General features: G+C 44.9%; 1 protein-coding gene across 1 annotated transcript in view; it reads right to left on the bottom strand.

The window, feature by feature from the left end:
• LOC121867851 overlaps positions 1 to 14,287 on the bottom strand; it is a 20,604-nt gene extending 6,317 nt beyond the window's left edge. Inside the window, exons 1-3 of the mRNA XM_042367974.1 lie at positions 14,136 to 14,287; positions 4,140 to 4,149; positions 3,077 to 3,196 (exon numbers count right to left, since the gene is read on the bottom strand). Coding sequence (XP_042223908.1) covers positions 3,077 to 3,196; positions 4,140 to 4,149; positions 14,136 to 14,287 — 282 coding nt within the window. The remainder of the gene's footprint in view (positions 1 to 3,076; positions 3,197 to 4,139; positions 4,150 to 14,135) is intronic.

Here is a 14,287-nt window from a genome sequence, read left to right as displayed (position 1 = left end):
GAGACACCAGAGAGAGAGGTGTATTTGAGAGAGGCAGGTGTATCAGAGAGAGACAGGTTGTTGTGAGAGAGGCAGGTGGGTAGAGCAGTGTTGTGAGAGAGACAGGTTGTTGTGAGAGCAGGAGCAGTGTGAGAGGCAGTGTGGAGAGAGGCAGGTGTGAGAGAGACAGGTGAGAGTGATAGAGAGAGACAGGTTGTTGTGAGAGAGGCAGAGTGTTAGGAGAGAGGCAGGTAGAGAGACAGGAGAGAGTGGAGAGGCAGGTGTATTCAGAGAGAGACAGGTTTCATTGAGAGAGAGGCAGGTGTATTAGAGAGACAGGTTTGTTGTAGAGAGGTATTAGAGAGGCAGGTGTATTGTGAGGAGAGACAGGTGTGTTGGGGAGAGCAGGTGTGTTGGGAGAGGCAGGTGTGTTGTAGAGAGGCAGGTGTGTGAGAGAGGCAGGGTGAGAGAGCAGGTGTGGCAGGAGAGTGGGTGTGTTGGGAGAGAGGCAGGTGTTGTGAGAGAGGCAGGTGTGTGGGAGGGAGGGGTGTAGAGAGAGAGGCAGGTGTTTGGGAGAGAGACAGGTGTGTTATGAGAGAGGTGTGCTGGGGAGCAGGGCAGGGAGAGAGGCAGGTGTGGGAGAGAGAGACATGTTTGTTGTGAGAGAGACAGGTTGGGAGGAGACAGGAGCAGGAGAGAGGCAGGTGTTGTAGGAGAGACAGAGTCAGGAGAGAGACAGAAGTTTGTGAGAGGAGGCAGGGGTGTGGGAGAGAGGCAGGTGTGTTGTGGAGAGAGACAGGTGTATTGTGGAGAGAGACAGGTGTATTGTGAGAGAGGCAGGTTTGTTAGAGAGGCAGGTGTAGGGGAGAGAGGCAGGTGTGTTGTGAGAGAGAGGCAGGTATTGTGAGAGAGACAGGTTTGTTGAGAGAGGCAGGTGTATTGGAGAGAGACAGGTTGTTGTGAGAGAGGCAGGTGTGTTGTGGAGAGGCAGGTGTATTGGGGAGAGAGACAGGTGTGTGTGAGAGAGGCAGGTGTATTGTGAGAGATATGTGTGAGAGAGAGACAGGTGTGTTTGTGAGAGACAGGTTGTTGTGGAGAGGCAGGTGACAGAGAGAGACAGGTGTATGGAGAGAGACAGGTGTATTGAGAGAGACAGGTGTGTTGTGAGAGAGGCAGTGTGTGTTGTGAGAGAGGCAGGTATATTGTGAGAGAGACAGGTTGTTGTGGAGAGGCAGGTGTGTTGTGGGAGAGGCAGGTGCTGGAGAGAGAAAGGTGAGAGAGGCACGTGTGTTGGGAGAGAGACAGGTGTGTTGTGGAGAGAGGCAGGTGTGTTAGGAGAGAGGCAGGTGTGTGGTGAGAGACAGGTGTGTTGTGGGGAGAGGTGTGTGTTGTGGAGAGAGGCAGGGGTATTGTGAGATGGTGTGTTGTGGAGAGAGGCAGGTGGCTAGGAGAGAGGCAGGTGTAGTTGGGAGGAGAGGCAAGTGTGCTAGAGAGGCAGGTGTTGGAGAGAGAGGCAGGTGTGTTGGTGAGGAGGCAGGTGTGGGTAGAGAGAGGCAGGTATTGTGGAGAGGCAGTGTGTTGGGGAGAGACAGGTGGTTAGAGAGGCACGTTGTGGAGAGAGACAGGTGTGTGTGAGAGAGGCAGGTGTGGTGAGAGAGCAGGTGGTTGTGAGGAGGCAGGTGGTTTGTGAGAGAGACATGTCTGTTGAGAGAGAGACAGGTTTGTTGTGAGAGAGACAGAGGCTTGTGGAGAGAGGCAGGTGTGCAGGAGAGAGACAGGAGTTTTGTGGAGAGAGACAGAAGTCAGGTGAGAGGCAGGTGTGTGTTGTGAGAGAGGCAGGTGTGTTGTGAGAGGCAGGTGTGGGGGAGAGAGAGGTGGTTAGAGAGACAAGTGTGTTGTGGAGAGGCAGGTGTTGTGAGAGAGACAGGTGGTTGAGAGAGGCAGGTGTGTTGGAGAGAGGCAGGTAGAGAGGCAGTGTGGGAGAGAGACAGGTGTGTTGGGAGGCAGGTGTTGGTGAGAGAGGCAGGTGTGTGTAGTGAGAGAGGCAGGTGTTGTGGGAGACAGGTGTGTAGAGAGACAAGGAAGTAGGAGAGGCATGTGTTGTGGAGAGACAGGTGGTTGGGGAGAGGCAGGTGTGTGAGGAGAGGTAGTGTGGAGAGAGAGGCAGGTAGTGAGAGAGACAGGTGTGTAGAGAGGCAGGTGTGTTGTGAGAGAGGCAGGTGTGTTAGAGAGACAGGAGTTTTGTGAGAGAGACAGGTTTATTGTGAGAAAGGTGTGTTGTGAGATAGGCAAGTGTGTGTTGTGAGACAGGTATGTTGGGGAGAGACAGGTGTGTTGGGGAGGGAGACAGGTGTGTTGTGAGAGAGACAGGTGTGTAGAGAGAGACAGGTGTGTTGTGAGAGACAAGTGTGTGTGAGGGAGACAGGTGTGTTGGGGAGAGAGACAGGTGTGGTGGGGAGAGAGACAGGTGTGGGGGAGAGAGACAGGTGTGTGTGAGAGAGACATGTGTTGGGGAGAGACAGGTGTGTTGTGAGAGAGACAGGTGTGGGGAGGGGAGACAGGTGTGTTGTGAGAGAGACAGGTGTGTGAGAAAGTGGTGTGTGGTGAGAGAGATAGGGTGTGTTGTGAGAGAGGCAGGTGTGTTGTGAGAGAGACAGGTGTGTTGGGGGAGAGAGGCAGGTGTGTTGTGAGAGAGATGTGTGTTGTGAGAGAGATTTGTGTTGTGAGGAGACAGGTGTGTTGTAAGAGACAGGTGTGTTGGGGAGACATGTGTTGTGGGGAGAGAGACAGGTGTGGGGGAGAGAGACAGGTGTGTTCTGAGAGAGAGAGGTGTGTTCTGAGAGAGACAGGTGTGTTGTGAGAGACATGTGTGTTGTGAGAGACAGGTGTGTTGTGAGAGAGAGACAGGTGGTGTTGTGAGAGAGACAGGTGTGTTCTGAGAGACAGGTGTGTTGTGAGAGAGACAGGTGTGTTCTGAGAGAGACAGGTGTGGTAGGGAGAGAGACAGGTGTTCTGAGAGAGAGAGAGGTGTGTGAGAGAGACAGGTGTGTTGTGAGAGAGACAGGTGTGTTGTGAGAGAGACAGGTGTGTGTCTTACCTGTACAGTGACAGCCACGGTGCCAGTCAATACGACGTCACCAGTTATCTTCTTGTAAGGGAAGTTGTTGCTCACTGCCCCCAGCGGCTTCCTTACTAGCATCAGCATCACTATCCACACCTACAACATATACCACACCTGTTAACACCTACAACATATAGCACACCTGTTAACACCTACAACATATACCACACCTGTTAACACCTACAACATATAGCACACCTGTTATCACCTACAACATGTAGCACACCTGTTAACACCTACAACATATAGCACACCTGTTAACACCTACAACATATCACACACTATTCACCCTCTACATATAGCACACTCATAACTTCTACAATATATCACACACCTGTTAACACCCACATATAGCACCTGTTAACACCTACAACATACACACCTGTTAACACTACAACATATACCACACCTGTTAACACCTACAACATATAGCACACCTGTTATCACCTACAACATGTATACACCTGTTAACACCTACAACATATAGCACACCTGTTAACACCTACAACATATCACACACTGTTTAACACCTACATATAGCACACCTGTTAACACCTACAACATATCACACACCTGTTAACACCTACAACATATAAACACCTGTTAACACCTACAACATATCACACACTGTTTAACACCTGCAATATATAGCACATGCTAACACTACAAATATATATCCACCTGTTAACACTCAACATATCACATACTGTTTAACACCTGCACATATAGCACATCGTTTGACACCTGCAACATATAACACACCTGTTAACACCTATACCATATAGCACACCGTTTAACACCTGCAATATATAACACACTTGCTAACACCTGCAACATATAACACACCTGTTAACACCTATACCATATAGCACACTGTTTAACCCCTGCAACATATAACACACTCTTAACACCTACAACATATCACACACTGTTTAACACCTGCAACATATAGCACACCTGTTAACACCTACAACATATCACACCTGTTAACACCTACAACATATCACACACTGTTTAACACCTGCAACATATAGCACACCGTTTGACACCTGCAACATATAACACACCTGTTAACACCTATACCATATAGCACACCGTTTAACACCTGCAACATATAACACACTTGCTAACACCTGCAACATATAACACACCTGTTAACACCTATACCATATAGCACACCGTTTAACCCCTGCAACATATAACACACCTGTTAACACCTGCAACATATAGCACACCTTTTAACACCTGCAACATATAGCACACCTGTTAACACCTGCATCATATAACACACCTCCAACATGATGACAAACCCTTAACACTAATACGGTCAACAAAGTGTTCCTGTAGCTTCGAGCTGGGAAATGCTGACATATATTTCCGTGGAGTTGTGAGTTTTTCTGATATTTTGCTAATTATTTTCAGTTGTGTGTGTTTTTTGTTTGATTTTTCACTGCGTAACGTTAAAGTTGGTCGGAGTGTAGGGATGAGAGGGGTGTTAGTATGAAGTGTGTGTGCGGAGATGTACGTACACGGTGAGAGATGCTTGGTGGAGACTCTGCGTTAAGAAGATAATGCTGTAAATAAAGAGAAAATGACAATGTTGGTGAGGAAGACGACCAGAACTGACCTTCATAATGTTGACAGACGATGTGGATCAACAACCAGGTAACTAACAGACACACACGACTATTAGGTCTTCCTCGACACAAGCACAATTTTCTCACACCTTCAGCGTCAACAGCGACAACACCAGCAGCAGGAACGGATCTACTGGAGCAGCGGTTCTCAGCCTGTCAGAGGACCTTCTGCTTTTGACTAGACACCTTCTGGCCTCTTATCATCCTCCCGCCCACTAACTCCGCCTCCTGGCCAATGGAAACCCATACCTTGTGTCTTCCAGGCTCTTCACTACTTCTTATTGGCTTTTGATATTGACCAGTTTTAAACAACGATTATAAGAACTTCAAGACTATACGAAGCACTGGCCAATGGCAAACCGAATACAGCTTCAGGAACAAGGAACCAATCAGGTTTTGATGAGATAGATCACAGCCAATCAGCTCGCGTATACCGAAGAATGATATTAAAACATTCTCGTGGAATATTTTAACGATGAATATATAATTATGTGTTCTCATAAAGATAGTCTACACTCAGAGCTAGTAAACACGCACGTATTACTTCAAATTTTTTATATCTTTCGCTTAGTTACTCCCGAGGTCGAGGTCTGTTTCATGAAATTATAATTAATTACTGTGATTTTCTTTTTTTTTAGAATTATAGTAGTGATTGTTAGTAGTTAGCAAATTCATTATGGTTATTTTTTTATCCGATCTTGATTAAAAATACAAAATATGATTAAATACAGTAATGTAAGATACCCAAAAAAATATATTAGGCACTTTTTTCTTCCCTTAACTGACGTCATGAAGGACCTGGTTACGTCACACACTAACGTGATGAGGATTTGCTAATAAAAAAAATCCTAAGGTCTTTAGACTTGTGTTTCCAGGTCACTTATTTAGGAAGAACGAGATTTAAGTATAAGTGAGTTAAGTATAAGTAGTTTAAGTATAAGTGGTTTAATTATAAGTGGTTTAAGAATAAGTGGTTTAAGTATAAGTGGTTTAAATATAAGTGTTTTAAGGATAAGTGGTTTAAGGATAAGTGGTTTAGGTATAAGTGGTTGAAGTATAAGTGGTTTAGGTATAAGTGGTTTAGGTATAAGTGGTTTAAGTATAAGTGGTTTATGTATATGTCGTTTAACTATAATTGGTTTAAGGATAAGTGGTTTTAGTATAAGTGGTTTGAGGAAAAGTAGTGTTTGTTGTTGACTTGAATCACTTCCTTTGGTGACGATGAATACAAGATTTTCCTAAATGTCCTAACAGGTTGTCAGAGTACAGCACATGCCTTACCTTCACCACACCTGTACCTGGTTGAGTATATCATGGTAAGTGTGTGTGTGAGTATATCATGGTAAGTGTGTGTGGGTGAGCATAGCATGGTAAGTGTGTGTGGTTGAGTATATCATGGTAAGTGTGTGAGGTTGAGTATATCATGGTAAGTGTGTGTGGGTGAGGTTGAGTATATCATGGTAAGTGTGTGTGGTTGAGTATATCATGGTAAGTGTGTGAGGTTGAGTATATCATGGTAAGTGTGTGAGGTTGAGTATATCATGGTAAGTGTGTGTGTGTGTGAGTATATCATGGTGACTGTGAGTGGGTAAGTATATCATGTAAGTGGCGCCCGGCGGCTATGAGCCGACCTTTGGTGAAGAATATAAAGGAAAGAGTCGTGACCGATCGCCCAGGCAGCTAACAAAACCGATCAGTGGCGAAGAGGATAAAAGTAAAAAAAAAGTAAAAAAGTGTGTGGGTGAGGTTGAGTATATAATAATAATAATAATAATAATAATAATTAACGGTTTATTGAAAAAGTTCTGCAGCCCGAAGGCTGAAAATATACATTGGGCATAAATGACTTATTACATACATTGGTGGTTTAACAAAAGCCTTCATTAGAGAAAGGTAAAGGAACATACAGTGAACATACAGATTAATGTTTACAGTGGCGGTCACGTAGATCATGTGAGCTGAGGTGTTGAACAGCAGACACGTAGTGTAGTAACTCCCTCACAGATGGTGTTATGAGGGGCCTCACGTGGTGTAGTAATTCCCTCACAGATGGTGTTATGAGGGGCCTCACGTGGTGTAGTAATTCCCTCACAGATGGTGTTATGAGGGGCCTCACGTGGTGTAGTAATTCCCTCACAGATGGTGTTATAGGGGCCTCACGTGGTGGGCCTCTGGAATGGTGTTATGGGGGCCTCGTGGTGTAGGAATTCCCTCACAGATGGTGTTAAGGGGCCTCACGTGGTGTAGTAATTCCCTCACAGATGGTGTTATGAGGGGCCTCACGTGGTGTAGTAATTCCCTCACAGATGGTGTTATGAGGGGCCTCACGTGGTGTAGTAATTCCCTCACAGATGGTGTTATGAGGGACCTCACGTGGTGTAGTAGTTCCCTCACAGACGGTGGTCTATGAGTGAGGTGTGGTCCCAGGCCTTCCTATCGTAGACGGATTAACACATCGCTGGTTGTTGGGTCGGGCCGTTATTACTGGGTACCTGGGACCTCACTGTGTGAAGGTCAACTTGGGTACCACTGTTACTGTTGAGTTGTTCTCACTGACTTAAGCACTGTTCACCACTGTTCACCTCTGTTTAACACTGGTTCCATTCCTTTCCTAAATGAAATAGTAACTTCTGGCGTGAACTTGTTGATATTCCGGTGGGGAGGAGGGTTCAGGGGAGGGAGTTGGTATGGGCCAACTTAACAGTTGACCAGGCTGCTCCGAGAGGAGCGCCAGGTACGTCTTGACCCTTCGGTGGTCAAGGATGAAGGATATCATGGTAAGTGTGTGTGTGTGAGGTTGAGTATATCATGGTAAGTGTTTGTGTGTGTGAGGTTGAGTATATCATGGTAAGTGTGTGTGTGTGTGTGTGTGTGTGAGGTTGAGCATATCATGTTAAGTGTTTGTGTGTGAGGTTGAGTATATCATGGTATGTGTGTGTGTGAGTATATCATGATATATTAATACTTCTTTAATGTAGTTCGTGTCACCAACTTATAAGCAGTCAGGCGAAGCTACAGGTCGATGGAGGATTGGTCGTATACAGGTCGTTTTTTACGCAGGTCGTTCTGCACACAGGTCGTTTCGTACACAGGTCGTTTAGTGGACAGGTCGTTTCGTACACAGGTCATTCCGTACACAGATCATTCCGTGCACAGGTCGTTTAGTGGACAGGTCGTTTCGTACACAGGTTGTTCCGTACACAGGTCATTCCGTACACAGGTCATTCCGTACACATTTTGTAAGGGTTTTCGTACATAAATTCTAAATTCGAAAATTACATGCCATTGTTTACCTTCATTAGACTGTTAGATTAGGTTAAGTGAGATTATTTTAGGTTAGTTAAGGGTAGGTTAGGTTAGGGCTTGATCTGGTTAGGTTAGGTTAGGTTAGGTTAGGGTAGGTTAGGTTAGGTTAGGGCTTGATCTGGCTAGGTTAGGGCAGGGCTTAATTTGGTTACGTTAGACCCGATATGGATATATAAGATTAGGGTTAGATTTGGTTAGGTTAGGTTAGCGACCTTGAGAGTCTCAGTATCAACTTTTCGTCAAAGTTTAACTTTTCTTATTCTATATATGGAAATCTCACTTAACCTTACCTCTGACCTTGACCTAACATCTGACCTTGACCTAACATCTGACCTTGACCTTACATCTGACCTTAACCTTACATCTGACCTTGACCTTACATCTGACCTTAACCTTACATCTGACCTTGACCTTACATCTGACCTTAACCTTACATCTGACCTTGACCTTACATCTGACCTTAACCTTACATCTGACCTTAACCTTACATCTGACCTTAACCTTACATCTGACCTTAACCTTACATCTGACCTTGACCTTACATCTGACCTTAACCTTACATCTGACCTTAACCTTACATCTGACCTTAACCTTACATCTGACCTTGACCTTACCTCTGACCTTAACCTTACATCTGACCTTGACCTTACATCTGACCTCGACCTTACCTCTGACACTTGACCTTAAATTTTATATATGGCGAGCTTATTATCATACTGATAATAAGGTATCAGATATCATATATTCGATAACCATCATAAAAAACCTTGAAATGATTTTAATTATTGACCAATGACGAGCCAATGACGAGCCAATGACGAGACAATGACGAACCAATGACGAGACAATGACGAGACAATGACGAACCAATGACGAGCCAATGACGAGCCAATGACGAGCCAATGACGAGTTATCCACAGCTGCGGGGAAACGAGTAGCCAATCACCACCCTTAACGTGAAACAAAAACCAGCCAATGAGGTTTAAGATACAAGAGTGTCAGCCATTTCCTCATAAATATAAGATAATAATAATAATCGTTTTAGCTCTTTATTGCTCCTTGTTCTATTGAATTATAAAATGTAAATCGTTTGCACTGTCTTTTCTCAAAGCTTATTCATTATGTGTTTTTTTTTTCTTATTGATTATGTTTTCCTTTCCTGTCGTCTGTTCTACGTTCGTATATCATGGTAAGTGTGTGTGGTTGATAGAGTATATCATGGTAAGTGTGTGTGGTTGGTTGAACATATCATGGTAAGTGTGTGTGGTTGATAGAGTATATCATGGTAAGTGTGTGTGGTTGGTTGAACATATCATGGTAAGTGTGTGTGGTTGGTTGAATATATCATGGTAAGTGTGTGTGGTTGGTTGAGTATATCATGGTATGTGTGTGTGGTTGGTTGAGTATATCATGGTAAGTGTGTGTGGTTGATTGAGTATATCATGGTAAGTGTGTGTGGTTGGTTGAGTATATCATGGTAAGTGTGTGTGGTTGGTTGAATATATCATGGTAAGTGTGTGTGGTTGATAGAGTATATCATGGTAAGTGTGTGTGGTTGGTTGAACATATCATGGTAAGTGTGTGTGGTTGGTTGAATATATCATGGTAAGTGTGTGTGGTTGATTGAGTATATCATGTAAGTGTGTGTGGTTGGTTGAGTATATCAGGTAAGTGTGTGTGGTTGGTTGAATATATCATGGTAAGTGTGTGTGGTTGATAGAGTATATCATGGTAAGTGTGTGTGGTTGGTTGAACATATCATGGTAAGTGTGTGTGGTTGGTTGAATATATCATGGTAAGTGTGTGTGGTTGATTGAGTATATCATGGTAAGTGTGTGTGGTTGGTTGAACATATCATGGTAAGTGTGTGTGGTTGATTGAGTATATCATGGTAAGTGTGTGTGGTTGGTTGAGTATATCATGGTAAGTGTGTGTGGTTGGTTGAGTATATCATGGTAAGTGTGTGTGGTTGATAGAGTATATCATGGTAAGTGTGTGTGGTTGGTTGAACATATCATGGTAAGTGTGTGTGGTTGGTTGAATATATCATGGTAAGTGTGTGTGGTTGATTGAGTATATCATGGTAAGTGTGTGTGGTTGGTTGAATATATCATGGTAAGTGTGTGTGGTTGATAGAGTATATCATGGTAAGTGTGTGTGGTTGGTTGAGTATATCATGGTAAGTGTGTGTGGTTGGTTGAACATATCATGGTAAGTGTGTGTGGTTGATAGAGTATATCATGGTAAGTGTGTGTGGTTGGTTGAGTATATCATGGTAAGTGTGTGTGGTTGGTTGAGTATATCATGGTAAGTGTGTGTGGTTGATTGAGTATATCATGGTAAGTTTGTGTGGTTGGTTGAATATATTGGTCAGGTCTTAAACTCAATTTAATTACGAAGGGTGGGTCAACTTGCGCTCCCGGTCACTGCTATATACGTGTTGACTGTCTTTCTCTGGGCTGTAAGCTATGGTCTGATAAACAATCATTACCATCAGATGTAAGGTTAAGGTCAGATGTAAGGTCAAGGTCAGATGTAAGGTCAAGGTCAGATGTAAGGTCAAGGTCAGGTGTAAGGTCAAGATTAGATGTAAGGTCAAGGTCAGAGGCAAGGTCTAGGTCAACCATAAGGTCAAAATCACATGAGAAAAAAAATTGTGATCCGATAATCCATTTGTCAAGACAGCAGTGAACTTGAAAACATGACGCGTGTGTGTGTGTGTGTGTGTGTGTGTGTGTGTGTGTGTAGTGAAGTGGTGAAGTGGAAAGATTTCATGATTATACACCAAGATTTATCGAGTATTTAGAATGTCAATGAGTAGTTCTTTTTTTTATGTGCGTTTGTGAATTAAAGTTTGGTTGGTCCTTCAGGCTAATGGATTGGGTTAAAGGCACATTAACTTTAGGTCACGTGAAAAATAGATACAAATCCCAGCTTATTTCTCATGATGATTGAAATACACTAAGTTAATCTAACCGAACCGAACCTAACCTAACCTAACCTAACCGAACCTAATCTAACCCTCTGTGATTAACGTATGGTGAAATGAAAGTAGTGGAAATCGCCATAAATCAGTGTTATCATTGTCCACTGATTTCGATGGCTTTATAACGACACACACACACACACACACTACTACTACTACTACTACTACTACTAACGTGGCCTCCAGCCTCCCCCAATAGCCACACCTTCGCCACCATTTATTTACCTTAATATTAAATATCCTAATACATAAGCAACTATCCTATCTGTGTTAAATTAGTTGAGCCGCAGATCGATGCGGCATTCGGTGACTGTAGCCTCATAGTCGATATCTGCAGCAGTTGACGGAGTAGGGGCAGAAGCTCTCGTTCCCCTGAGGCAGAGCAAAGCCGACCGAAGGAGAGAGAAGGACAGTCGACATCTCATCCAGGCTGTGACATAACTTCTGGGCTGCTGCTTCTGTTCGGAGATCAGCTCCGCGAGTCTGGCGTAGAAACATCTTGCGCTTGGGCCCATCCCACCAGAGGTTGTGAACACTAGCGGAGTGAAGCTGCCTTGATCGACATTTTGAATTCTCTCCCCATATGCCCTTCTCTTGTCGTTCTCGTTCCTCCTATGTGCAGCATCGAGAGCTAGGTTACGGTGACAAACGGCCATGGGATCAAAAATCCTGATGTCGAAGAAGGCTCGCTGTCCCCGCGTCCAGAATCCTCGAGCACTGACGTCCACACGGGCTTCGTTAGATGTGTTTGAAGTCCTGTGTTGGAGGATCTCGCCATCCAGTGGAAGGAGGGTCGGTTCTACCATGACTACCATGACTACTACTACTACTACTACTACTACTACTACTACTACTACTACTACTACTTTGCTTTCACTCTGAATCGAGTATGACGATCATCCCGCTATGATACAATGATATGAGTTATTGGGGATGTGTCACCTTCATTGGTGAATTTTGAGGTGACTGTAGAGTCCGATACAGGACCGGCAGAGTTGTTCACAGATGTTGCACATGTGGAGGGCTACAACTAGTGCGGACGGGACGGTGGAAGCGTCTTTCCGGCGTTGGCGCTTGTCTGCCTCGGTTTTCAGTTGGGCTAACTCGAAAGTATTGACACCTTCTCGTGTAGTGCCAACGGGCATTACGTTTACTATTAGTTAGGTGACTGTAAAGTGGCTGCTTTGGCAGTCTATTGTCGTCCCTGCGGGTAACATTGCCAGTCCAGTGTAGTTGTTCATGGATAATGGTAGCCTCGATGCTCCTACATTTGGTGTCAGCAAGGATGCTGGCATTTGTTCTCTTGTCTTCCCAGCGAACTCGGAGGATGGAACGTAGACTACGTTGGTGAAAGTTTTCAAGTGCTTCGAGGTGCCTCCTGTATTAAACCCATGTCCCGCTGACATATAGCAGGGTGGGGAGGATCACTGCTTGATATACGTGTAACTTTGTAGATAATTTTAGCTCCCTACAGCTGAAGACAAGGTTTCGGAGCCTGCCAAAGGCTTGAGATGCACATCTGATCCAATGCTGAATCTCTTCATCGATGTCCGCTGTGGTGCACTGTTGGGAGCCGAGGTACCGAAAGTGGGAAACTTTAGAGAGGGTAGTACCGTTAAGATGGATGGATGTTGGAGGTGTGTCTGAACCAGGGGCAGGTTGAAAGAGAATCTAAGTCTTACGTACATTCACCTCAAGACCGAAGTGTGCATACGCATCTGCATAGGTATTCAGGTTCTCCTGTGGGTCGCGTTCAATGTGAGCAACAAGAGTGAGGTTGTCTGCATACTGAAGTTTAGTAATGGAACATACCGACTCCTTTGTTCTTGCCTGGAGCCATCTTATGTTGAAAAGAGCTCCCTTCACTTAATACTCGATGTCCACCCCGCCGACTAAATTGGCAATGGCACGAGTTAGGAAGGCAACCAAGAAAATAGAAAAGAGAGTTGGTGCCAGGACACACCCTTTTTAAACCCCCGTTGCCTCACAATGGCGATGAATTGGGGAAGGGGGAGGGGGCAGCCAAAACGGCTGAGGGTCCACCAGAGGGCTTCCCTGTTGACCGAGTCGAAGGCCTTGGTGAGGTCGATGAAAGTCATGTACAGGCGACGACGTTGTTCTCTGCACTTTTCCTGTATCTGGCGGGCAGCAAAGATCATGTCAATGGTGCCACGTGATGGTCTAAAACCACATTCAGATTCTGGGAGGAAGTTTTCCTCCTCAGAAAGGAGTCTGTTTAGGAGGAATTGGGCAATAATCTTTCCAGCTACGGACAGCAGCGAGATCCCGCGGTAGTTGCCACAGTCTGACCGGTCTCCCCTGTTCTTAATATTGACGATGGAGGCGTCTTAAAGAGCTTGGGGGATTTCCTTCTTTTCCCATATATTCTCCAAGAGAGAGTGGAGACGGCTGGTAAGCAGAGGTCCTCTTGCTTTATACACCTCGGCTGGGATATCATCAGGCCCTGAGGCTTTGTTATTTTTGATCTGCCTGATGGCAGTAGTTACCTCATTTGTGGATGAAGGATAGCTGAGGTGGGTCAGCTCTGGATGCTGAAGGACCTGCTGGATAGTCAGGACATCCACATCAGTATTTCGGTTGAGCAGTGAATGGTAGTGCTCTTTCCCGCGCTGAAGGCGGCCTTCGTTGTCTTTAATTATGGAGTTGCCGTCGGATGAGCGGAGGGAGGCTGCGCCACGAGTGATTGGCCTATAAAATGTTTTGATGGAATTGAAAATAGCATCCTGTGCTGATCTGCAAATTTTTGTATTTCACATGCTGTATTTTTAAACCAGTCATTCTTTAGATTGTGAAGTTCCCACTGGGGCACAGCTTTCTTCTTGCAGATGGTATCAGCTTTGGTCCGAGACTGAGGGTTGTTCTGCCATTCAGTTAAAGCAGCACGTTTATCATTGATGAGTACATTGTTTGCTGGGTCATTTTCATCAAACAAGTCCTGGTGTATTCTTTCGATCTGGCCGAGGGTCTCTGCAGGTTTTGTTATGACAGTGTTGAGAATATTCCATTCGGCAGTGGGATTTGGGTTGTTCTTTGTAGGGCTGTTTATCATCCACTGTTCGAGCTGCTCTCTGAAAGCATGTGCTACCGCTGGATCCTCCAGACGCCTAGTATTAAAACTTCCTCTAGCTTGTTGCCTTCGCCGTTTTGGGGCGACTCAAATTGAGAGCTTGACTCTGACGAGCCGATGATCAGTGTCGCAGTGGTCTGAGTCACGCATGGTACTAGTGATGAGGACAT

This window comes from Homarus americanus, unplaced genomic scaffold, assembly GCF_018991925.1.
Source record: "Homarus americanus isolate GMGI-L3 unplaced genomic scaffold, GMGI_Hamer_2.0 scaffold37032, whole genome shotgun sequence".
Classification (NCBI taxonomy): domain Eukaryota; kingdom Metazoa; phylum Arthropoda; class Malacostraca; order Decapoda; family Nephropidae; genus Homarus; species Homarus americanus.
This window is presented reverse-complemented; position numbering and strand designations above follow the sequence as displayed.